We start from the raw sequence: 24,512 nt of genomic DNA, 5'->3' as shown, positions 1-24,512 counted from the left end.
TGAATATTCTCACAATCCTGTCCACCTTCCCTTGTAGTTGCCTGCTGTCCTCGGAGAATACCTGCCACAGGTAAGTATCTTCGCTTTCTCTGAGGACAAGCAGGCTGAAATATTCTCACAGATGGGGTATCCCTAGTATCCAGGCTCACCCAAAATAATAAAAATTGGTCAATTGGGCCTCGCAACGGCAAGGACAAAACAGAGATTAACCTGAAACTATATACAACTAGTCTGAGAGTTTAGCCTGGAACAGAACAAAAACAGGCTTAGGTGGGTGGAGATGGATTCTAAACCCCAAACAGATTCAACAACACTGACTGTCCAAACCGACTGTCGCGTCGGGTATCTTGCTCAAGGCAGTTGTCACGGTTGTGGCCGTGCCCCTGCATCCAGACTCACCTTTTTCCAGTGATCTGGCTCTGTGACTTTTCTGGACTGCCTTGTCCCTGCATTGATGCATCTGCTGCCTAGTGTGCCTGCAATCCAAGCCTCGCTTTGGTGTGCTTGCAATCCAAGCCTCATTCCAAGTTGTGATATCATCAGCAAGTCCTTTATTAAGCACCTGGGAACTCTCATGCTTTGCCTTTGCAAGAGGTCTCTTAATCCTTTTTTTGTGTTTCCTGTTTAGATCCAACCCCTGCTTGGCTTTGGTCCTGCATGCTTTGTTTCCAGTCTAGCTTTGTTCCTGTGAGTCTTGCTCCTAAAGGTCTGTTCTGTATTTCTATAAGTCTTGTACTTCAAGGCTTTGTTTCTGAAAGCCTGGCTCTAGAGCCACACCCTGCCCTTGGTGTCTGTATCTGTTTGACTCTACCCTTGGCTCCTGCTTTTAGTCTAGCCCTGCTTTTGACTCTTGCTATAGTTAAGCTCTGTATTTAAGCCAACCTCTGTGTTTAGCCAAGCTCTGTTCCTGCTTTCTGTATGTCTTGTTCTGTTTCCTGTGTGTATGGTTCTTGTTTGTACCTGTATGGACTACCTTCTAGTTAGCTTTTGTTTCTAGCTCTGCTTGTACTGTTTCTGGGCTTGTGTAGTTCTTGTCTGTTTATTCTGAGAGTCTGTAGCAGCCAGCATCGTCCCTGATTAGTTCACTGCTGTGTAGCTGTGTCTGCTGCCTCTCAGTCTGCCTTGCCTTTCACTTCCCGGCTGTGGGTGCTGGTAAGCACATTGCTTCTTTGTTTGTCTTCCCTGTAGGCTGCTTTAACCTTTTGTGTGTTGTGTTTGTGACCTGGCTCTTTTGAGCACTTCCCCTTGTGTATTAGAAGCAGCTTTTCCCTTAGTCTGCTTAATCCTTTGTCTGCTGTGTTTGCTTCCTGGCTCTTGTGAGCTCTGTTTCTGTCTTGTTCTGTTCCTGCGGTGTGTTTAAGCCAGGTTCTGCTCCTGCTCTGTGTTTGAGCTAGTTCTGTTCCTGTTCCCTGCTAAGCCAAGTCTGTTCCAGAATCCTGTTCCAGTCAAGCCAAGCTTGTTCCAGAATCCCATTCCAGCCAAGTCCGTTCCAGAATCCTGAATCCTTTTCCTGCCTTGTTTAATGTCTTGCTTCTATTGTTATTGTTGCCTTGCTCCTACCCTGTCTTGCCTGTCTAGTGGTGCTTTGTCTTGTCTCATTTAGTCTAGTCCTTTCCAGATCCAGTCCTTGCCTTGCCCTTTTCTGGACCCAGTTTTAATCTAGTTCTGTGTCTTGCCTTGCCTTACCTGGGTCTCAGTCCCAGTTTTAATCCAGTTCCAAGTCTTGCCTTGTCTTGTCTGGGTTCTAGTTCTGGCCCCTTGCCTTGTTTTCCTTGCTTTGTCTGGATCTGGTCCTTGTTCTGTCCACTGGGTTTAGTTACCTCTGTCCTGCCTTGTTGAGTCTGTTAGTTTATTCTAGTCCAGTCTGTTCTGACTCCTGCCTGTGCCAGCCCAGGTGATTTGTCTGCCAAAGCTCTGGCTTTGGTCCAAGGACTCACTATTTCTGAGAGTTTTGACAGCAGTAGTGTGATGTGAATGTGTGAACTGAAGACCACTTTGCAGCTTTGCAAATTTCCTCAATGGAGGCTGACTTTAAGTGAGCCACTGACGCAGCCATGGCTCTGACATTATGAGCAGTGACATGACCCTCTAGAGTCAGCCCAGCCTGGGCATAAACGAAGGAAATGCAATCTGCTAGCGAATTGGAGATTGTGCATTTTCCGATGGCGACTCCCCTCCTGTTGGGATCAAAAGCAACAAACAACTGGGTGGACTCTCTGAAGGGCTTTGTCCGCTCCACGTAAAAGGCCAGTGCTCTCTTGCAGTCCAAGGTGTGCAAATTGCTTTCACCAGGGTGGGCATGAGGTCAGGGAAAAAATATTGGCAAGACAATTGACTGGTTCAGATGGAACGACACCACCTTTGGAAGAAACTCAGGGTGCGTGCGGAGGACTACTCTGTTGTGATGAAACTTAGTATAAGGTGCATCCACCACTAAGGCCTGAAGCGCACTGACCCTACGAACTGAAGTAACAGCCACCAAGAAAATGACCTTCCAGGTCAAGTACTTCAGATGGAAGGAATTCAGTGGCTCAAAAGGAGATTTCATCAGCTGGGTGAGAACGACGTTGAGATCCCAAGACCCTGGAGGAAGTTTGGCAGGGGGCTTTGAGAAAAGCAAACCTCTCACGAAGTGAACAACTAAAGGCTTACCCTCTGCATGTCAATGATAAGCACTAATTGCACTGAGGTGAACCCTTATGGAGTTGGTCTTGAGACCAGACTCTGACAAGTGTAGAAGGTATTGAAGCAGGGTCTGTGTAGGACAAGAGAGAGGATCTAGGGTCCTGCTGTCACACCAGACAGCAAACCTCCTCCATTTAAAAGAGTAACACCTCTTCGTGGAATCTTTCCTGAAAGCAGGCAAGACCCGGGAGACACCCACTGAAAAACTCAAGGAGGGGAATTCTATGTTCTCAACATCCAGGCCGCGAGAGCCAGAGACTGGAGGTTGGGATGTAGAAGTGACCCCACGTTCTGAGTAATGAGGGTTGGAAAACACTCCAATCTCCATGGTTCTTCGGAGGACAGAAGAAGAGGGAACCAAATCTGACACAGCCAGTAGGGTGCAATCAGGATCATGGTTCCGCGGTCTTGCTTGAGTTTCAGCAAAGTCTTCCCTACTAGAAGTATGGGAGGATATGCATACAGAAGGCCTGTTCCCCAATGAAGGAGAAAGGCATCTGACGCTAGTTTGTCATGGGCCTGAAGCCTGGAACAGAACTGAGGGACCTTGTGTTTGAGTTGAGTGGCGAAAAGATCCACCGAGGGGGTGCTGTAGGGCTATTTCCCTGTGAGCCTCACTCTGCTGGTCTCAGCCTGTGTATACAACTATGTCAAGATGGAGTTTGTGAACTAAGACCCTGCACTTCAGTGACCAATCAGATTCAACTTTCTGTTTGTGGCAGAGCTCTGCTTGTGGTAAATAACTGGCAGGTCTGGAAAAACTCAAGGATATGCAATGGGCTACCTGACCCTTGCACCTCCCTGATGAGCTACAGGGGGTAAGGCCATGGTGCCAGCGAGTCTGATGAGAGACAGGAATGCATACCACAATGTAACAACTGGAAGATCAAAAAGGTTTTTCTTGCTCAGGGAAGGAGCTGGACAAGATCCTGATTGGTTGCTGTCTGGTCACCTGGGAATCAGGGGCCAGAGAGCGGGAACCAAAAAAAGGACAGAGACCAGAAACAGACGAGAGAGAAGGAAGAAAGGGAGAATTTGTCTGGTTCTACTGGAAGAAGGGTAGCTGGCAAGCAGACCAGCGAGACCTGAACTGGTCCACAACCTTGTGACCAGACCATCTGAAGAAAGTACCTGTTGGTTCAGCTGTACCGGCCAGAGGGACTGTAATCCTGCATGCTGCAAGGAGCCTGTGCTGTTTCCTAAGACGGGGACTCGCTGTGGAAGACAGCTGGAGTCTAAAAGGAAAACCGGTGTCCACTTCATCTGAGCGACCACCCAGGGTCAGCTAGGTGAGGATTACAGAGGTTTATTTCCTAATAGTCGGGGATTAGCTAGTAGGTTCTTGCCTCAGCAAAGGCGGGTTAGTCAGAACTGTGATCAGGAAGATGTGCTGCTAACTGTATTACTTCATGACCTAGTCAGTATTGCTAATCAGGATTGTGTAATAACCTAGTAACCAGTGATATCAGTGTTTTAGTTAGACAATACATTCTATAGTTTGCTTATCAGCATAAGGGAGCTACATTTGTACAGCTAAGCCGTAGTGTAGGGTGTATTATTTTTTTTTTTTCTTACCTATATAATAAATTAATATATTTCAGCAGTGACTTTGCTTTATTCCAGTTCTCTCTAACAGAAGAAAAGTTCTGGTGTAGGCCCAGAACAGCCAGGCTCCTTTATAATAACCACCCCTGGACAGAGAGCTAGGAAGTTGGTTTAGCCAGACTTCTGTAAACGGAACCTGGGAATTATTCATTGGGTAGCTTTGCCCAGAAGAGTTATTCACCTATAAATGCTTACAGTGCCCCACGCTCGGAAGATATTGCAGACTACTTCCATGTTCAGTGACCACTCGTGAGGTTGCATTACCCTGCTCTATTTGAAAAACCCACCGGTCGGAGGTTATGAGAGGCCACCTTTGGTGAAAAAATATTAAACTCCCCCCAACTGGCAAGTCATCCAACACAGATACTACTGTTGCGGCTATGCTTTTCTGGAGCCAGTCAAAAGCCTGTCCCTTGCTTTTGCTGGGGAGCAGCAGGGGCCTTGGGCGCATGCTGTTGATGAGAACGAGCGTGCTGGGGCTGAGCCTGAATATGCTGTTGGCATAGGTATAGGGAGCACTTCACACCCCCCAAAAACATCTCCTGGTCGAGGAGGATGTAGCATAAGGCGCCCAGTGGGAGAGAGAAGCTTCTTGATCTGGTCAACCAGATCTTCCACCTTCTCTCCGAAAAGATTATCCCCCTGGCAAGGTACATCCGCCATCTGCTGCTGGACCGAGCAGCGATTCTGGATGCCACATCAAAAGTATCGTAAACGCCCATGGCCAGGAATTTACGGCATGCTTTCTGCTGCCTGACCACCTGGCAAAAAGGCTCGGCCTGCTCCAGAGGGAAGGCATCGACCAAACTAGACAGTTGCCTCACCAAGTTCCAAAAGTGAATGCTTGTGTAGAGCTGGTAAGATTGGATACGGGCAGCGAGCATAGCAGCCTGATATGTCTTCCTTCCAAAAGAGTCCAAGGTCCTAGCTTCTAGTACTCTTGGCTCTCTTGAGGGCGGAGTCTACCACCATGGAGTACCTTATGCAAAGGAGCTGTTACTGCCTCCTTAGGTAGAGAGGTGTAATCCAGGAACTTGAGCATTTCAGCCCTGGGCTCATCCTCTACATCAGCAGGGAATGGAATGACCTCAGCCAATTCCCACACAAACAATGAAAAGGAGAGGCTCTCAGAGGAGACAGTCTCCTTTCAGGTGGAGGGGAAGGTTCAGAGGGAATCCCAAAGGACTCATCGGAAGAAAAGTACCTGGGATCTTCCTCTGACTTCCACGAGCGCTCCTCCTCAGTGTTGTAAAGTACTTCCCTCAAGGACCTCCAAGACTGAGCCTGTCTCGACGTCGAGGACCTATGGTCATCCCGGCGCTGATGCTTCTTGGGTGCCGAATCCCTCGACGCCCCAGAGCTCTCTCGGTACCATGTGTCAAGGGAGAACGGTGTCGGTGCTTCTTAGCCTTCGCTCAATGCACCTCATCGAGGCTCCTTGGTGCCGACGAGGATGATGTCGAATTCCCACTTGTCCTCAGGGTCGGGTCAGACGATGGTCGGTCCCGGGGGGGCCTGTACAGCAGGAAGCCTCGAGGTAGGTGGAGACCCACTCGATGCCTCACTGCTCCCAGTGTGCCGTGGCCTATCAGCAGCCATGCCTACCTCTACTCCCGACGTCGATGCGTCCCTCGATGTCGACGCCGCCGACCTCAGTTCCGATGCCAACATCGAAGGAACGGACCGAGCCCCCAAAAGTTTTTCTCTCTGGGCTTCTCGAGCTTCTTGATTCCTTTTCTTCATACGAAGACAAAGGACACAACGAGCTGGGCTATGATCGGGCCCAAGGCACTGGATACACCAGGAATGTGTATCTGTACCTGAGATGGTCCGGTTGCACCGAGTACTGCATTTGAAGCTGCTGGGAGTCTTTGATGAATTCAAACGGCACGATTGTGCCAAGAAAAAGGGCACAAAACGGGAGAGACACTGCTGCTATTGAAAAAGAAAGGAACCTTTAAAAGGAGAAAGAAATCTTAGAAAAATAAGGGGAAAAAACTTTTTTTTACATAATAAACTGAAAAATAAAAAAATCAAGCGAAAATACGCTCAAAATGAGGAAGGCTCTTTCCTGGGCACGAGGAGAGGAGCCACAGAAAAAGCTGTCACTCCTCACACGGAAGAAAAGAAACTGAGGTACGTGCTCGTACGGCGGGCGGGAAGTCAGTCCACGCATGCGCAGTGCATCACTGCAAGCGCACCAGAAGGCTCTGGCAAATCTTTTGTTTTTGCTATATTTGTATGCTGATTCCTGGGCCAGCACGGATCGCTGACCCATCTTTGAGAATATTTCAGCCTGCTTGTCCTCGGAGAAACAAAACGTTTGAGATGCTCTTCTTTAAGTTGGTGGCGCAAGTGCACCACTGATGCTATGTCAATGGTCAGAATCAGAGTGTTAGGTACTGAATTTTTTTGAATATTTTTGGACATTACTGCACAATACAAACCTGGCACAAAAAGTGTATTGGATGGACATGATAAATAACAGCTCTCCATTCCTCCAGACTTAATGCAGACCAGCCGAGCCTTTGGAACAGGTTTTGCATTTGGAAAACATTTCACCATCTCTGAGAAACAATAAATAAGAAATATACTGTACAGAGTGACACTTAATTGTACAATATGAAATACATATAACAGTATGCTATTGAAGTAGAGTCAGTTCTAAGAAAATATTACTATTGCACTTAGAATTGATGAATGTTATTGCCACCTAAATTTTGTAGATCCACAAAACTAGACATTATGGAGGCATATTTTCAAAGTACTTAGACTTACAAAGTGACATGGAGGGGCATTTTGATAGTGAGTCTAAGTCAGACTTGGACATTATGCGTCAGATATACCAAATTTGAATAGGAAATATACCCATTTTTGAAAAAAAAGAAGGAGTGTGGTAGCCGTGTTAGTCCCACTCTTAAGGTTATCAATAGAAATCAAACAAAATAAAACATGGAAAAGAAAATAAGATGATACCTTTTTTATTGGACATAACTTAATACATTTCTTGATTAGCTTTCGAAGGTTGCCCTTCTTCGTCAGATCAGAAATAAGCACATGCGCTAGCTGACAGTGTATATAAGTGAAAACATTCAAGCATTACTATGACAGTCTGACAGAGTGGGAGGATGGGGGTGGGTAGGAGGTATGCATGGGGACATCAAAGCATATCATTGATATTCTAACAGGATGGGTGTGGATAGGTGAAAAAAAGAAAAAAGTCTACCTTTTTTTCCAAAAATACTGTTTTGAACAAGGTTTAGTGCTTTGCGCGTTTATCTTTTTAGGCCATTTTCAAAAAAAACCCAGACAAGTTAAAAATGCACAAAATGAAGCCATTAGGATGTAGGAGGGGCCTGCAGTTTTAGTAGATTGACCCCCCCCCCCCTCCAGGAGAGCAATGGGGCACCCTAGGGGACACTGCTGTGACTTCATATAAATGCTCGCAAGCCAAACCACCACAAGGGTGGAGGTACACAAATTCCTACGAAAAGTAGAATCTGAGGAAAGGGGGAGTAGGAGGAGTAGGCTCTTGAGCAACACCAGTAGGCGACGTAGATAGGAACAATCTCTTTATTTAAATATACACTCGACTCAACACAGCCGTGTTTCGGCGCTACAGACGCCTTCTTCAGGAGTCTTGTGATATATAGATATACGAATATTAAGCTCAAAGAGAATGAAAGCAAGGCTTCTGCTACAATTGTAATCCACTGCCGATGCAGGAAAAAAGCTCAGCGTATTCAATTGCACTTCTGTGAAGTCAAAAGCTTTTTGACTTCACAGAAGTGCAATTGAATACGCTGAGCTTTTTTCCTGCATCGGCAGTGGATTACAATTGTAGCAGAAGCCTTGCTTTCATTCTCTTTGAGCTTAATATTCGTATATCTATATATCACAAGACTCCTGAAGAAGGCGTCTGTAGCGCCGAAACACGGCTGTGTTGAGTCGAGTGTATATTTAAATAAAGAGAATGTTCCTATCTACGTCGCCTACTGGTGTTGCTCAAGAGCCTACTCCTCCTACTCCCCCTTTCCTCAGATTCATATAAATGCTCCCAGGTACGCACTCACTGTTAACTCCTTATTTTGTCTTCTGAGCCCTCCTAAACAAAGCCCACTGCCCCAAACTACACACCACTACAATAGCCCTTATGGGGGAAGAGGGCACCTATATGTGGGTTTGAGTGAGTTTTGGGGGGCTGACACTTCACCACAAGTGTAACAGGTAGGGGGAGGTATGGGCCTAGACTACTCCACTACTCCAGAGACCTGCATGCTGTTAAGATAAACCTGGCTATAACATCTGAGGCTGTCATAGAGGCTGGTGAGTAAGTTTTCTATCCACATTTTTGGAGGGTGGGAGGCCAGGTACCATTGAGGGAGTAAGGGGGGGGGGGGGTCATCTCTGATTCACTCCAGTGGTAATCTGGTCATTTAGGGCACTTTTTTGTCCTTATTTGTTCTAAAATTTTAATTGTGATTAATCGCGCAATTAAAGGTTTATTTGCTTTTTTTCCCACTGCAGCTCCTTGTGACTCTGAGCAAGTCATTTAACCCTCCACTGCCTACAGTCACAAGGAGCTACAATCAAACTGCAGCCCTAAATAAATTAAGCAATAAAAATGAATGAAATGATAAAAAAAAACCAAAATACAAATTGAAAAATTACAAATTAAGGACCCTGTTTACTAAACTGCGCTGTAGATGCACAAACTGTTTAGCATGTGCTAATGCTACAGACACTCATAGAAATATAATGGGTGTCTCTATCATTAGCAAGCGCTATTTTTAGCACGCACTAAAAAGCGTGCCTACAGTGCAGCTTAGTAAACAGGGCCCTAAGGAATCTAAAACAGCATGCAGAATAGCTATAAATAGGCTGCTTCAGAAATGCAGCCCTAATTTTTACAAGGCGTGGATGGTTAAGGGCATAGTATGGGTGGAGCATGGGCAAAGTTATGAATTATGAATGCTTATAAAATAGACACATATATTTACTTCTACCCCTGAGCAGGTGTAAATGTATGCAGGTTGATTTTACCACAATTTCTGCAGATTTTGTGCTAGTAATTTATACAAACACATCCCCCCCCCCCCCCCCCCCCAATATTCAAAACTGTTAACTGGCCAGTTTCAGCTCCTGGCTGGTTAAATAGGGTTTAAGCGCCTAACTGCAGATATTCAGCAGGCGTTAACTGGTTATCTCCCGCTGAATATACCAGTTAGCAGCTATAATCACGTGACATAACCTGTTAGGTGCGGATTATTCAGCACCAAACCGGCTATGTTGAGCAGTCAAAATAGTCCACCTAAATAACCAGTCCTATTTTTGACTGCTAAAAAGTTAACTGGTTAGCGCTGAATACTGGCATAGCTGGTTACGTTTCTAATAGACAAAATAAACCATGATATTCAATGCCTATCAGTGGATACAGCCACATTTTCCTCTCTTAGGGTTTCTTTCCCAGACTCCCCTCCACCACCCCCTTGCCCTACCTCCCCCGCCTCTGTCCCATCTCGAGGTTCTTGTGTTACAACATTGTCAGCTACTTGGTCACAATTTTCTTTGCCTTCTCTTACTGCATTTGAAAAAGTGCTTTGTTCTATTAGGAAGACTACATGTTCACTTGACCCAATATCTTCCATCTGGCTTCGGGAGTCTAGGCATGGTCTTAGCCCTTTGATTAGGGCCATGGTTGTCAACAACCTTTCTACAAGATCCATTCCTCCCTCATGGAAAGAGCCAGTCATATTTGTCCCATATTGAAGAATTGGTCTCTGGACAACTCTCTTGTCAATAATTTTCGCCCAGTTTCAAACTTGCCTTTTTTAGCCAAACTACTGGAAAGATTTGTGTTTTTGCAGCTCACACAACATGCTGAGGCCACTAACATTCTGCACCCTTTTCAATCGTTTTTTCGTAAAACTCATTTGACTGAGACTATTATGCTTTCTTTAATAAATGGTTGCTACTCCTCCCTGGTTCGGGAAAATGTGATTTTGTTGGTATCTTTAGACCTGTCAGTGAATTTCAATCTTGTGAGCCATTCTCTGCTGCTTTCTCATTTAAAATCTCTGAGCATTAGTGGCACCGTTCTGGACTGGCTTTGTCTCATTCCTGTCCATTAGGAATTTTTGTATATCTTTGCCTACTTCATCTTCTACTACACTCCCTTTAATGTGTAGTGTCCCCCAAGATTCAGTATTATCCCCACTATTGTTTAACATTTTCCTGAGCTGCCTTGCTGATTCAAGAATCCCAGATCTGTCATTTACTATGTTACTATGTTGATATATCTATGCAGATGATATCTTACTTGTTTCACCACAGAACCCTGTGAGTCCTGATTTTTCTTCTCTTCTAATTTGTCTAACTAACATTGATGACTGGACTTCAACCCACTGTCTGGTTTTGAATTCCAATAAAATGGTGGCCCTTTGGGTTACTGGGCACCAATCTTTCCCTGCTGTTGCTTTCCTACAGGGCTCTTCTATCCAGCTGGTAGACACCCTCAAGTATTGATCCTGCTCTTATTTTTAATTCGCAAATTGCTGCAATAACTAAATCTTGTTTTCATTCTCTTCGGTTAATTCATTCCATTTGTCCTTACCTCAACAATGATAGTTGGCACAACTCTTCTATATGCACTGGTTGTGTCTAAGCTAGATTATTGTAACATTGTATACACTGGTCTTCCCGCACTCGCCAGAGAAAACTTCAAATGGTTCAGAATCCTTCTCTTCTGTTCGTGCTTTTCTTTTGTCAATGATAATTACTCATTGGATTATTGCAACTCTCTTTATACAGTGATACCACTCTACTCTTTAAAGCGTCTTTAACTAGTACAATCTACAGCTGTTTGTCTTCTTCATTGTGTACAACCTTTTGACCATGTTACACCTTTACTATATCAAGAACATTGGCTACCCCTTTCTGCATACATCCAATATAAGCTCCGATTCTGGTCTTTAAGAGGGAGATAATCGAACGGGGACGACCATCTCTAAGGGCGCCCATCTCTAAGGACGGCGCTATGAAGGGGTGGGGCAACCCATATTATCAAAACAAGATGGGCGTCCATCTTTCGTTTCGATAATACGGTCGGGGACGCCCAAATCTCAACATTTAGGTCGACCTAAGAGATGGTCGACCTAAATGTTGAGATCGTCAACCTTAGAGATGGGCGACCTCGGTTTTCGCCGATAATGGAAACTGAGGACACCCATCTCAAAAATGACCAAATTGAAGGCATTTGGTCATGGGAGGAGCCAGCATTTGTAGTGCACTGGTCCCCCTGACATGCCAGGACACCAACCGGGCACCCTAGGGGGCATTGCAGTGGACTTCAGAAATTGCTCCCAAGTGCATAGCTCCCTTACCTTGTGTGCTGAGCCCCCCAAACCCCCCCAAACCCCACTCCCCACAACTGTACACCACTACCATAGCCCTTAGGGATGAACGGGGGCACCTACATGTGGGTACAGTGGGTTTGTGGTGGGTTTTTGTGCCTTGGTCGTAAGAAAAACACGACCAGGTAAAGTCGTCCAAGTGTTTGTCAGGGACGTCCTTGTTTCTTTCGATTATGGGTCGAGGACGTCCAAGTGTTAGGCACGCCCAAGTCCCGCCTCTGATACGACCCCTTGAACTTTGGCCGTCCCTGAGACGGAAAGAAGTTCACGATGTCCAAAATCGGCTTTTGATTATACCGATTTGGATGACCTGGTGAGAAGGACGCCCATCTTCCGATTTATGTCGAAAGATGGGCGTCCTTCTCTTTCCAAAATGAGCCCGATAGTGAAACATTTTTTAGGTATATTAGAAGGAAGATGCCAGTACAAGAATCAGTTGGACTACTAGATGAGGGTAAAACGGCACTCAGGAAAGACACGCCCATAGCGGAGAAATTAAATGAATTCTTTGTTTCGTTTTTCAATTAGGAAGATGTGGGAGAGATACCAGTGCCAGAAATGGTATTCATTGCTGATGAAATTGAAATAAATCCATGGGACCAGACAGGGAGCTCAGAGAGGTTCTGGCGAGTCCTCTTAAAGATTTGTTCAATAAATCCTTGGAGATGGGGAAGGTTAGGTGGGATTGGAGAAGAGTGGATGTGGTCCCTCTTCACAAAAGTGGTGACAGAGAAGAAGCTGGAAACTACAGGCTGGTAAGCCTTGCTTCGGTTATTGGAAAAGTAATGGAAGCAATGCTGAAGGAAAGGATAGTGAATTTCCTGGAATTCAATAAGTTGCAAGATCCGAGACAACATGGTTTTACCAAAGGCAAATCATGCCAAACGAATCTCAATAAATTCTTTGACTGGGTGACCACAGAATTGAATCAAGGATGGGAAATAGATGTAATCTACTTAGATTTCAGCAAAGCCTTTGACACAGCTCCTCACAGGAGGCTCTTGAATAAACTTGACAGGCTGAAGATAGGACCAACGTGCTGAACTGGATTAGGAACTGGTGGACAGAGATGCCAGAGGGTGGTGGTTAATGGAATTCACTTGGAGGAGGGAAAGGTGAGTAGTGCAGTGCCTCAGGGATCAATGCTGGGGCCGATTCTGTTCAATATATTTGTGAGTGACATTGCCGAAGGGTTAGAAGGTTTGTAACAGAGTGGACACCCAGAGGGAGTGGAAAACATGAAAAAGGATCTGCAGAAGCTAGAAGAATGGTCTAATGTTTGGCAATTAAAATTCAATGCAAAGAAGTACAAAGTGATGCACGAGTAGAAATCCACGGGAGACGTATGTGTTAGGCGGTGAGAGTCCGATATGCACAGACGGAGAGGGATCTAGGGGTGATAGTATCTGAAGATCTGAAGGCGATGAAACAGTGTGACAAGGGGTGGCCGTAGCCAGAAGGATGCCAGGTTGTATAGAGAGAGGTGTAACCAGCAAAAGAAAGGAGGCCTTGATGCTCCTGCACAAGTCATTGGTGAGGCCCCCACCTGGAGTATTATGTTCAGTTTTGGAGGTCATCTCTTGCTAAGGATGTAAAGAAGACTTAAAGCGGTGCAAAGAAAAGCTACAAAAATGATATGGGATTTGCATTACAAAATGTACGAGGAGAGACTTCCTGACCTGAACCTCACCAGAACTTGAAATTGCATCGACAAGAATTAATCACCCAAACCTAATAGGACACCTCAATGCAATCCTATTCTACAGACCACCAGGAAAATGGCAAGACTCCCAAACACAACTCATGGACTTCATCTCGAACACGTGTGTATCTGCCACAAACATTCATATAATAGGAGACATTGACCTACACCTTGAAGATGACACCTCAACAGGCACACGAGAATGCAAAGAATTCCTAAAACTCTGGGATCTACATGCACCCAACACGCAACCAACACACGAAAAAGGACATACACTGGACATCATAACACACAAATTCGATCCGGACTCAGCTATCACACTTACCAACACAAGATGGACACCTACATTATGGTCAGACCACCATAAAGCAAATGTCTCCCTCTACTGGCAAAAAACACACATAAACACAATCAATAAACATGAGCGAACAACATACACCACGAGAGGAAAAATAGACCCCACAACATTTTGGCAACAGATCTACCAGAACGAATGGTCAACCAATGCTGACACCATCCAATTCCTCCAAGAATGGGACGATTTATGTACAACAACATTAGACAAAATCGCCTCGATCCAAACCAGAACATCACACAGAAAAAAATCAAACCCATGGTTCACCGAAGAGCTGAAAAAGCTTAAAACACAAGTCAGGAAACTAGAACGTGCATAGAATAAAAAAAGAGATGAACAAACACTAAATGCCTGGAAACTACTTCGGAGGAAACACAAATATACCATAAAACAGACTAAAAGACTACACTACAAGACAATAATAGGACCAAACTACAAAGACACACATAAACTCTTCTACCTTGTGAACAAACTGTTAGACACCACACCAGTTACAAACAACAGCAAAGATATACCAGACGTAGACAGCCTTGCGAAATACTTCAAGGAGAAAATTATACAGTTACGACTTAAAATACCTTCCAGCCAAATCGAATACGCCTCACTCCTAGATTGTCTAGACCCAGAAGACGGCATATACCCAGCAGACAGAACCTGGACCGAATTCGAACTACTATCAGAAGACCTCATCTCTGATACACTTAAAAGATATGCCAAATCCTACTGCAAACTAGACATATGCCCAAATAACCTCATGAAATCAGCTCCTCAACAATTCATAACAGACCTAACGAACCACATAAACTTCATGATGCTAAATGGACTTTTCCCAAAAGAAAAAGGAAAAACTTTACTCACCCCAATACCCAAAGACACAAAGAAAAGCGCAAGAAAAATAACCAACTACAGACCAGTAGCATCCATACCACTAACAACCAAAATAACCGAAGGAATCGTAACTAAACAACTCACCAACTATCTAAATAAATACTCAATACTGCATGATGCCCAATCAGGATTCCGATTGAATCATAGTACAGAAACAGTATTAATTACCCTCATGACTAAATTTAAACAAATGATTGCAACCGGCAACAATATACTCCTCCTATAATTTGACATGTCAAGTGCCTTCGACATGGTTGACCACGGAATTCTAATACACATACTTGAATATTTTGGCATTGGAGGAAATGTCCTAAACTGGTTCAAGGGGTTCCTAACCAAGCGTTCATACCAAGTCACATCAAAGTCAGCCACGTCTGCCGCATGACACCTGAATGTGGAGTACCACAAGGATCACCTCTCTCACCAACCATCTTCAACCTAATGATGATCCCCTTGGCAAACTCCTATCAACCATAACCTCAACCCATATATATACGCCGATGATGTAACAATATACATCCCTTTCAAACAAGACATCAAAGAAATCTCCAATGAAATCAACCAAAGTCTACACATCATGAACACCTGGGCAGATGCATTTCGTCTGAAACTAAATGCAGAAAAAACTCAGTGCCTGATACTTACTTCCCAATACAACACGAAGGAATTTACCGCTATAAATACACCAAAACTAAACCTTCCAATCTCAGAAACACTAAAAATCCTTGGAGTTACTATCGACCGCCACCTAACACTCGAAACCCATGCAAACAACACTACCAAAAAAATGTTCTACTGCATGTGGAAACTGAAAAGAATAAGACCATTCTTCCCAAGATCCGTCTTTCGCAGCCTAATGTAATCCCTCGTACTCAGCCATCTGGACTACTGCAACTCACTGTACGCAGGCTGCAAAGAGCAAATACTGAGGAAACTTCAAACAGCCCAGAATACAGCAGCCAGACTCATATTCAGAAAACCAAAATATGAAAGTGCAAAACCCTTACGAGGGAAGCTACACTGGCTCCCACTCAAGGAACGCATTACTTTTAAAGTATGCACATTAGTCCACAAAATTATTCACGGAGAAGCCCCAGCCTACATGTCTGAGTTAATCGACTTACCACCCAGAAACGCTAAAAAATCATCCAGAACTTTCCTCAACCTCCACTTCCCTAACTGCAAGGGCCTGAAATACAAGGCGCTGCACGCGTCAACCTTTTCTTACATGAGCATGCAGTTCTGGAATGCGCTGCTGCGCGGCCTGAAAACGATCTGCGAACAAACCAACTTCCGCAAATTATTGAAAACACATCTTTTTGAGAAAATTTACGGAAAGAACTAAAACACATAAAATCCACACTCACTGTTCAGTAATACATCAACACATCCACTTATGAATTCTCAATCCTGAAACCTCACCACACTCATACCTCTACTCACAAAAAAAAAAAAATGTATACCATATATTTTTTGTTATTATATATTGCCCTTTAGCTCCTCGTTGTTTCCTTCCAATGTTTCAACGTTCTTTTCCATTGATATATTCCTTAACGATACTTTGATTTTGTCTCGTATAACTCTTCACAATGTAATCCATAACCGAATTGTAACAAAATGTATTTCCATCATTCATAATGTATTGTAAGCCACACTGAGCCCGCAAAAAGGTGGGAAAATGTGGGATACAAATGCAATAAAATAAATAAATAAATAAATAAATATACTCTGGAGGAAAGGAGAAACAGGGGTGATATGATACAGACGCTCAAATATTTGAAAGGTATTAATCCGCAAGCAAACCTTTTCTGGAGACAGGAAGGCAGTAGAGCTAGAGGACATGAATTGAGGTTGAAGGGGGGCAGACTCAGAAAAAATGTCAGGAAGTATTTTTTCACAGAGCGAGTGGTGGATACTTGGAATGCCCTCCCACAGGAGGTGGTGGAGATGAAAACGGTAATGGAATTCAAAAATGCATGTGATAAACACAAAGGAATCCTGTTCAGAAGGAATGTATCCACAGAAGCTTAGCAAAGATTGGGTGGCAACACCGGTAATTAGGAAGCAAAGCAAGTGCTGGGAAGAATTCTACGGTCTGTTCCCTGAAAATGGAAAAGACAAATCAAGGTCAGGTATACATATAAATAGCACATACAGTATGAGTTCATCTTGTTGGACAGGCTGGATGGACCGTAGAGGTCTTTATCTACCGTCATCTACTATGTTACAGTACTATGTTACTATCAGGCTCATTTTCAAAAGAGAAAAACATCCAAAAAGTGATGTAAGTCTGCATTTGGACGTTTTTCTCACAAAAACATCCAAATCAGTATTTTTGAAACCTCTTTTTAGATGTTTTTCTCTGAAGTCTGTCAGAAGTGTGTCTAAATCTCAAGGGGGTATGCCAGGGACGTGTTCAAGGCGGGGCTTGGCGTTCCTAAGATTTGGACATTTTTCAGCCATAATGAAACAAAACAAAAATGTCCAGGACTAAAACTTAGTCATTTTGAGCTAGACCTGTTTTTATAATGAATAGCTGAAGTTGAAATTGAACCCACTACCCCAGGATCAAAGTCCACTGCACTAACCACTAGGCTACTCCTCCACTCCATACAAAAAAGTGCCCCAAATGACCAGATGACCAAAGCTTTTACCACACTCTATACATGCAAATGGTTTCTCTCCTGTGTGGACTCTGTGATGCACTTTGAGATTTACATTACAACCACAGCTTTTACCACACTTAGAACATGTGATTGGTTTCACTCTATTGTTGATTTTCTTGTGTATTTTGTATGTTTTGCATTTGGAAATTTTTTGTTTGAAAATGGACCAAAAAAATAAAATGTCCATATCACAAAATGTTTTTCCAAACAGTATTTTCAAAAGGAAAAGATAGAACGTTTTGTTTGTTGAAAATGACCTTCTTTCCTGTTCAGATTCTGGACATTTTTATAAAATGTCCCAATTCAGACTTAGATGTCATATCGAAAATGCCCCTCCAAGCAAATCTCTATAACCTGGAAAATGTAATGGGGCAGTTTGACAAATTAAAGAGTTGCAAATCGCCTGGACCAGACGGTATACATCTCAGAATACTGATAGAATTGAAAAATGAACTTGCAGAGCTATTGTTAGTAATAAGTAAGTTATCTTTACATCAAGCATGGTACTGGAAGATTGGAGGGTGGCCAAAGTAATGCCAATTATTAAAAAGTGTTCCAGAGGTGATCCGGGAAATTATGGACTGGTGATCCAGACATCAGTGCCAGGCAAAATGGTAGAGACTATTATAAAGAACAAAATTACAGAGCATATATATAAGCATTGATTAATGAGATAAAGCCAACATGGCTTTACTCAAGGGAAATCTTGCCTCACCAATCTATTACATTTCTTTCCAAATGGTGAATAAGCATGTGGGTAAAGGTGAGCTGGTTGATATTGTGTAAATATCTGGATTTTCAAAAGGCATTTGTCAGGTACCTCATGAAAGACTCCTGAGGAAATTAGAAAGTCAAGGAATAGGAGGTAATGTCCTATTGTGGATTAAAAATTGGTCAAAAGATAGAAAACAGAGAGTAAGATTAAATGGTCAGTATTTTCAGTGGAGAAAGGTAGATAGTGGGGTTCCCCAGGGGTCTGTGCTGGGATCGCTACATATTTATAAATGATCTTGAGATGGGAATAACTAGTGAGGTAGTTACATTTGCTGATGACGCAAAGTTATTCAAAGTTGTTAAATCGCAAGAAGATTGTCAAAAATTGCAAGAGGATCTTACGAGACTAGGAAACTGAGCATCCAAATAGCAGATGCTATTTAATGTGAGCAAGTACAAAGTGATGCATGTGAGAAAGGGGAACCCAAACAATAGCTACGTGATGCAAGGTTGCACGTTAGGAGTCATTTCCCAGGAAAAGGATCTAGGTGTCCTCACTGATGATAAGTTGAAACCCTCTGCTCAGTGTGCAACGGCGTCTAAGAAAGAAAATAGAATGTTAAGAATTAATAGGACAGGAATGGAAAGCAAAAATGAGAATGTTATAATGCCTTCGTATTGCACCACAGTGAGACCGCACCTTGAATACTGTGTGCAGTTTTGGTCATTGCATCTCAAAAAAGTTGCAGATTAGAAAAAGTACAAAGAAGGACCACGAAAATGATAAAGGTGATATGACAACTTCCCTATAAGGAAAGGCAAAAGCGGCTACGGCTCTACAGCTTGGAGAAGAGATGGCTGAGGGGAGATATGATAAAGGTCTATTAAATACTGAGTGGAGTGGAATGGGTAAAAGTGAATCGCTTGTTTACTCTTTCCAAAAATGCTAGGATTAGTGGGCATGCAATGAAGCTACTAAGCTTTAAATTTAAAACAATCCTGAGAAAATATTTCTTTACTCAACATGTAATTGAATTCTGGAATTCACTGCCAGAGAATGTGGTAAAAGCAGTTAGCCTAGCAGGGTTTAAAAAAGGTTTGCATACTTTCCTATAAGTCATACGTTTTGCCAAACTGGGACAGACCGAAGGTCCATCAACCCCAGCATCCTGTTTCTAACAGTGGCCAATCCAGGTTACAAGTACCTGGCAAGATCCTAAAACAGTACAATACATTTATTGCTGCTAATCCTAGAAATAGCAGTGGATTTTCCCTAAGTCCATTTTAATAATGGCATATGGACTTTTCTTTTAGGAAGCTATCCAAACCTTTTTTAAACCACGCTAAGCTAACTGCTTTTACTACATTCTATGGTAACGGATTCCAGAGTTTAATTGTACTTTGAGTGAAGAAATATTGTTTTCCAATTCGTTTTAAATTTACTACTTTGTAGCTTCATTGTGTGCTCCCCCCCAGTCCTAGTATTTTTGGAAATAGTAAACAAGCAATTCATTTCTACCTGTTCTACTCCACACATTATTATATAGACCTCCTGTTCTATTCCACACATTATTATATAGACCTCTATCATATCTCCCCTCAGCTGTCTTTTCTCCAAGCTGAAGAGCTCTAGCCGTTTTAGTCTTTGCTCATAGGGAAGTTGTCTCATTCCCTTTAACATTTTTGTCATCCTTCTCTGTACCTTTTCTAATTCCACTATATCTTTTTTAGATGCAGTGACCACAATTGCAGACAATATTTGAGGTGCGGTCGCATCATGGAGCGATGCAAAGGCATTATAACATCCTCATTTTTGTTTTCCATTCTTTTCCTTATAATACATAACATTCTATTCTCTTTTTTAGCCGCCGCTGCACACAGAGCAGAGGGTTTCAATGTATCATCAATTATGACACCTAGATCCCTTTCTTGGTCTAGATCCTTTTCCTGGTTGATGACTCCTAATGCGGAACCTTGCATTACGTACCTATAATTCAGGTCCCTCTTTCCCACATGCATCACTCTGCACTTGCTCACATTAGACGTCATCTGAGATTTAGACACCCAGTCTCCCAGTCTCATAAGGTCCTCTTGTAAGTTTTCACAATCCTCTTGCGGTTTAACAACTTTGAATAGCTTTGTGTTGTCAGGAAATTTAATTTCCTCACTAGCTACTCCCATCTCTAGATCATTTATAAATATGTTAAAAAGCAGCGGTCCCAGCACAAATCCCTGGGAAATCTCATTATCTACCCTTCTCCATTGAGAATACTGACCATTTAACCTTACACTCTGTTTTCTATCTTTTAACCAGTTTTTAATTCACATGACTATCCCATGACTCTCCAATTTCCTCTGGATTCTTTCATGAGGTACTTTGTCAAATGCCTTTTCAAAAATCAAATACACAATATCAACCGGCTCACCTTTATCCACATGTTTGTTCATCCCTTCAAAGAAATGTAATAGATTGGTGAGGCAAGATTTCCCTTCACTAAATCCATGTTGCCTTTTGAGCTTATTTTCGAAAGAGATCGCTGGACATCTTCCAACACAAATTGGGAGATGGCCGGTGATCTCCTGATCCCTGCCAAATCGGTATAATCGAAAGCCGATTTTAGCCGGCCCCAACTGCTTTTCGTCGTGGAGCCGGCCAACCTTCAAGAGAGGCTACAGAAGGCGGGACGGGGGCGGGGTAGAGGCAGGATGGGGGAGTGGTTACGAGATAGCCGGCTTCACCCCATAATGGAAAAAAGATGGCCGGCTCAGACGAGCATTTCGCCGGCTGCACTTGGTCCATTTCTTTTTAGGTCCAAGTCACAAAAAAGTGCCCCAATTGACCAGATGACCACCAGAGGGAAACAGGGATGACCTCCCCTTACTCCTCCAGTGGTCATCAAACCCCTCCCACCCAAAAAAAAATTTAAGAAAAAGTTTTTTGTCAGCCTGCATGCCAGCCTGAAATGTCATACCCAGCTCCCTGACAGCAGTATGCAGGTCCCTGGAGCAGTATTTAGTGGGTGCAGTGCACTTCAGGCAGGTGGACCCAGGCCCATCCCCCTTACCTGTTCCATTTGTGGTGGTTAATGTTGAGCCCTCCAAAACCTCCCAAACACCACTGTACCCACATGTAGGTGTCCCCTTCACCCCTTAAGGCTATGGTAGTGGTGTAGAGTTGTGGGGAGTGGGTTTTGGGGGATTTGGGGGGCTCAGCACCCAAGGTAAGGGAGCTATGCACCTGGGAGCTATTTACATTTTTTTTTAATTTTTAGAAGTGCCCCCTAGGGTGCCCGGTTGGTGTCCTGGCATGTGAGGGGGGCCCAGTGCACTACTAATGCTGGCTCCTCCAATGACCAAATGCCTTGCATTTTGCCAGGTTTGAGATAGCCGGGCCCATTTTCCATTATGGTTGAAAAACGAAGCCGGCCATCTCCTCTACACCCGGCGATCGATTTAGCCGGCCCCAACTGTATTTCGAAAATACAGCTGGCTCCGCCCCATTGCGGAGCCAGCCCCAAAGATGGCCGGCCAGCTATTTGGCTAGTGCCGTTTGATTATGCCCCTCTTTGTCCCATTAATCCATGCTCTGTAATTTTGTTCTTTATAATAGTCTCTATCATTTTGCCTAGCATCGATGTCAGGCTCACCGGTCTATTTTTTCTTGGATCACCTCTGGAATCTTTTTTTTAAATCAGGGTTACATTGGCCACCCTCCAATCTCCAGATAACATGCTTGGTTTTAAAGATAAATTACATATTACTAACAATAGTTTTGCAAGTTTATTTTTCAATTCTATCGGTACTCTGGGATGAATACCATCCGGTACAGGTGACTTGCTTCACTTTGTTAAATTGCACCATTACGTCCTCCATTTATAGAGATTTCATTCAGTTTCTCTGACTTGTCAGCTTTGAATATCATTTCTGGCACCGGTATCTCTCCCAAATCTTCCTCAGTGAAGACTGAAGCAAAGAATTCATTTAATCTCTCCTCTATGGCTTTGTCTTCCCTAAGTGCCCCTTTTACCCCACGGTCCATAAGTAATTACTAAGATGGACTTGAGAAAATCCACTGCTTATTTCTTGAATAAGCAGCATAAATTTTGTTTTACTCTTGGGATCTTGCCAGTGTTACCTTCAACTCAGTACTTCTTGGCCTTCTTCACAAGTGTGAGGTGGTAGGTGGTAGCTGCATAGTGGCAGTGTACTTTAGAGTGCACCGGGCCAGTTTCTACCCAGATCTACTTTAGCCCTTAGAGCTCTGGTTCTAGGGATTTGGATGGGGGAGATGAGATATATGTTTCAGGCTGTCTCATGGCCTTTCTGAGGGCACCTATCTTAGCCTACATCCCCTCCATGGTGGTGACCATAAGGCCCATGATGTGGTGGATGTGTATGAGGGCTGGCAATAGGTCTGCCTGGAGGGACTCTGATGCTGGACCTCACACACCCACATAGTAACATAGTAACATAGTAGATGACGGCAGAAAAAGACCTGCACGGTCCATCTAGTCTGCCCACGATAAACTCATATGTGTATACCTTACCTTGATTTGTACCTGTCTTTTTCAGGGCACAGACCGTATAAGTCTGTCCAGCAGTATTTCCCGCCTCCCATCACCGGCTCTGGCACAGACCCCGTATAAGTCTGCCCTCCCCTATCCTAGCCTCTCAACCACCAACCCCTCTTCCTCCCGCCACCCAATTTCAGCTAAGCTTCTGTGGATCCATTCCTTCTGCACAGGATTCCTTTATCCCTATCCCACGCATGTTTGAATTCCGTTACCGTTTTCATGTCCACCACCTCCCGCGGGAGGGCATTCCAAGCATTCACCACCCTCTGCGTGAAGAAATACTTCCTGACATCTTTCTTGAGTCTGCCCCCCCTTCAATCTCATTTCATGTCCTCTCGTTCTACCGCCTTCCCATCTCCGGAAAAGATTCGTTTGCGGATTAATACCTTTCAAATATTTGAACGTCTGTATCATATCACTCCTGTTCCTCCTTTCCTCCAGAGTATACATGTTTAGGTCAGCAAGTCTCTCTTCATAGGTCTTGGAACGCAACTCCCATACCATCCTCGTAGCTTTTCTTTGTACCACTTCCATTTTTTTAACATCCTTCGCAAGGCACGGCCTCCAAAACTGAACACACCGTGGCTCTGGGGCCTTATGGTCATTACCATGGGTGTCTGGGTGGGAGGCTACTGGCTCCTGCGGACTAGCCCCTGAAGCAGATGTCCTCCCAATTTCCCTTCTTGCCCTGCTGTGGTGGGGATATGTCCAAGGGCTGGCAATGTTCTCCATGCCACCCATTTCCCATCTTTCCCCCTCCTCCTTTTCCACCTCATGCTTGCTGCTCTCCTTGGCCACTGACACCAACTCCACAGGTGGAGGGGACCGAAGAGTGGGTTGTGGTGCCTCTGCAGGGTGTCTTGGGGCTTATTGTTGGTGGAAATCACATAGGACAAATGCAGCGTGGCTGGAGTATAATATGTAACCTAATACAAAATAGCACTGCTCCAGCCCTGTATCTGCAGTGCCGCCTTGGCTGCCATGCAGAAGTACTTATATATGTCTGCATAGCTTCTTGGGGATCTATCTACATAGTTTCTGATTGGGAGTGTGATACAGTTGATCTCTTAGAGGTCATGAAACATCAGCAGACACATCAGTGTTTGTTCCCTTGGAGCCCCTACACTACAGGGCAACCAAAACTGGGATTTCTGGTTTCGGGCTGAAATGAAATTTGCGGATGAAAGTTGCTGCTTGGACAGAAAGCTGCCTATCTCCTGACCACAAGCACTGTCCCACCACCTGTAGGCCCTCCCTGTGCCTATTTTAGAAGCCCTGGTGGTCTAATGGGCTCGTCAGGGCAGGTGCAATCCCCAGTCACTCCTGCCCATGCCAGCAATGCAGTTAAAATGAATGCCAAAACCTCCTGTGGCAGCAGTAAAGTTGCATTCCTTCCTGGTTTCCATCGTCACCATGTATGTGAGAGGTCACTAGTGGGTGCTGTACATATTGTGTATCATGGCCCATGAGCACTTGGCTGCCCTGCTCATTGCTGGGTGGGTCTGTCTACATGTTGCATAGATCTAGATGTTTAATGCTGCAACAGGGGCTGTACAGATAGGGCTACACATATGGCATTTCACAGTTAGTAATGTTATATGTTTGTGTCTTTATTTTCATATCAGGCAAGCTACCTTTTGGAATCCTCTCCCATCTACATTAAAGAACAGTTTCAGTTACATCAGTTTAAAAAATAAGATTAAAAACTTGTTTATTCTGCAAATATGTAATAAGAAATTGGTTTACAGTATTGATAATCGGTCAATTTTTGAAGTTTATGAAGATTTGTGAGTCTAGGTTTATTAAATAATATATAAGCTGTTTATTGTTATTTCCTAGATTTGTATATAATCTAGTTTTACTTGCTTGTAACCCGCTTTGAACTCATTTTATGGTATTAGAGGCCTGTAA

The 24,512-nt window shown here is 43.8% G+C and overlaps 1 protein-coding gene across 1 annotated transcript in view; it reads right to left on the bottom strand.

The window, feature by feature from the left end:
• The window catches only part of SCUBE1 (signal peptide, CUB domain and EGF like domain containing 1), a 1,083,891-nt gene that overhangs the window by 236,663 nt on the left and 822,716 nt on the right, over positions 1-24,512 (bottom strand). Inside the window, 1 exon segment of the mRNA XM_030214211.1 lies at positions 6,738-6,857. Coding sequence (XP_030070071.1) covers positions 6,738-6,857 — 120 coding nt within the window.

This window comes from Microcaecilia unicolor, chromosome 9, assembly GCF_901765095.1.
Source record: "Microcaecilia unicolor chromosome 9, aMicUni1.1, whole genome shotgun sequence".
NCBI classification, from domain to species: domain Eukaryota; kingdom Metazoa; phylum Chordata; class Amphibia; order Gymnophiona; family Siphonopidae; genus Microcaecilia; species Microcaecilia unicolor.
Note: the sequence above shows the minus strand (reverse complement) of the source record. Positions and strands in the feature narration are given on the sequence as shown.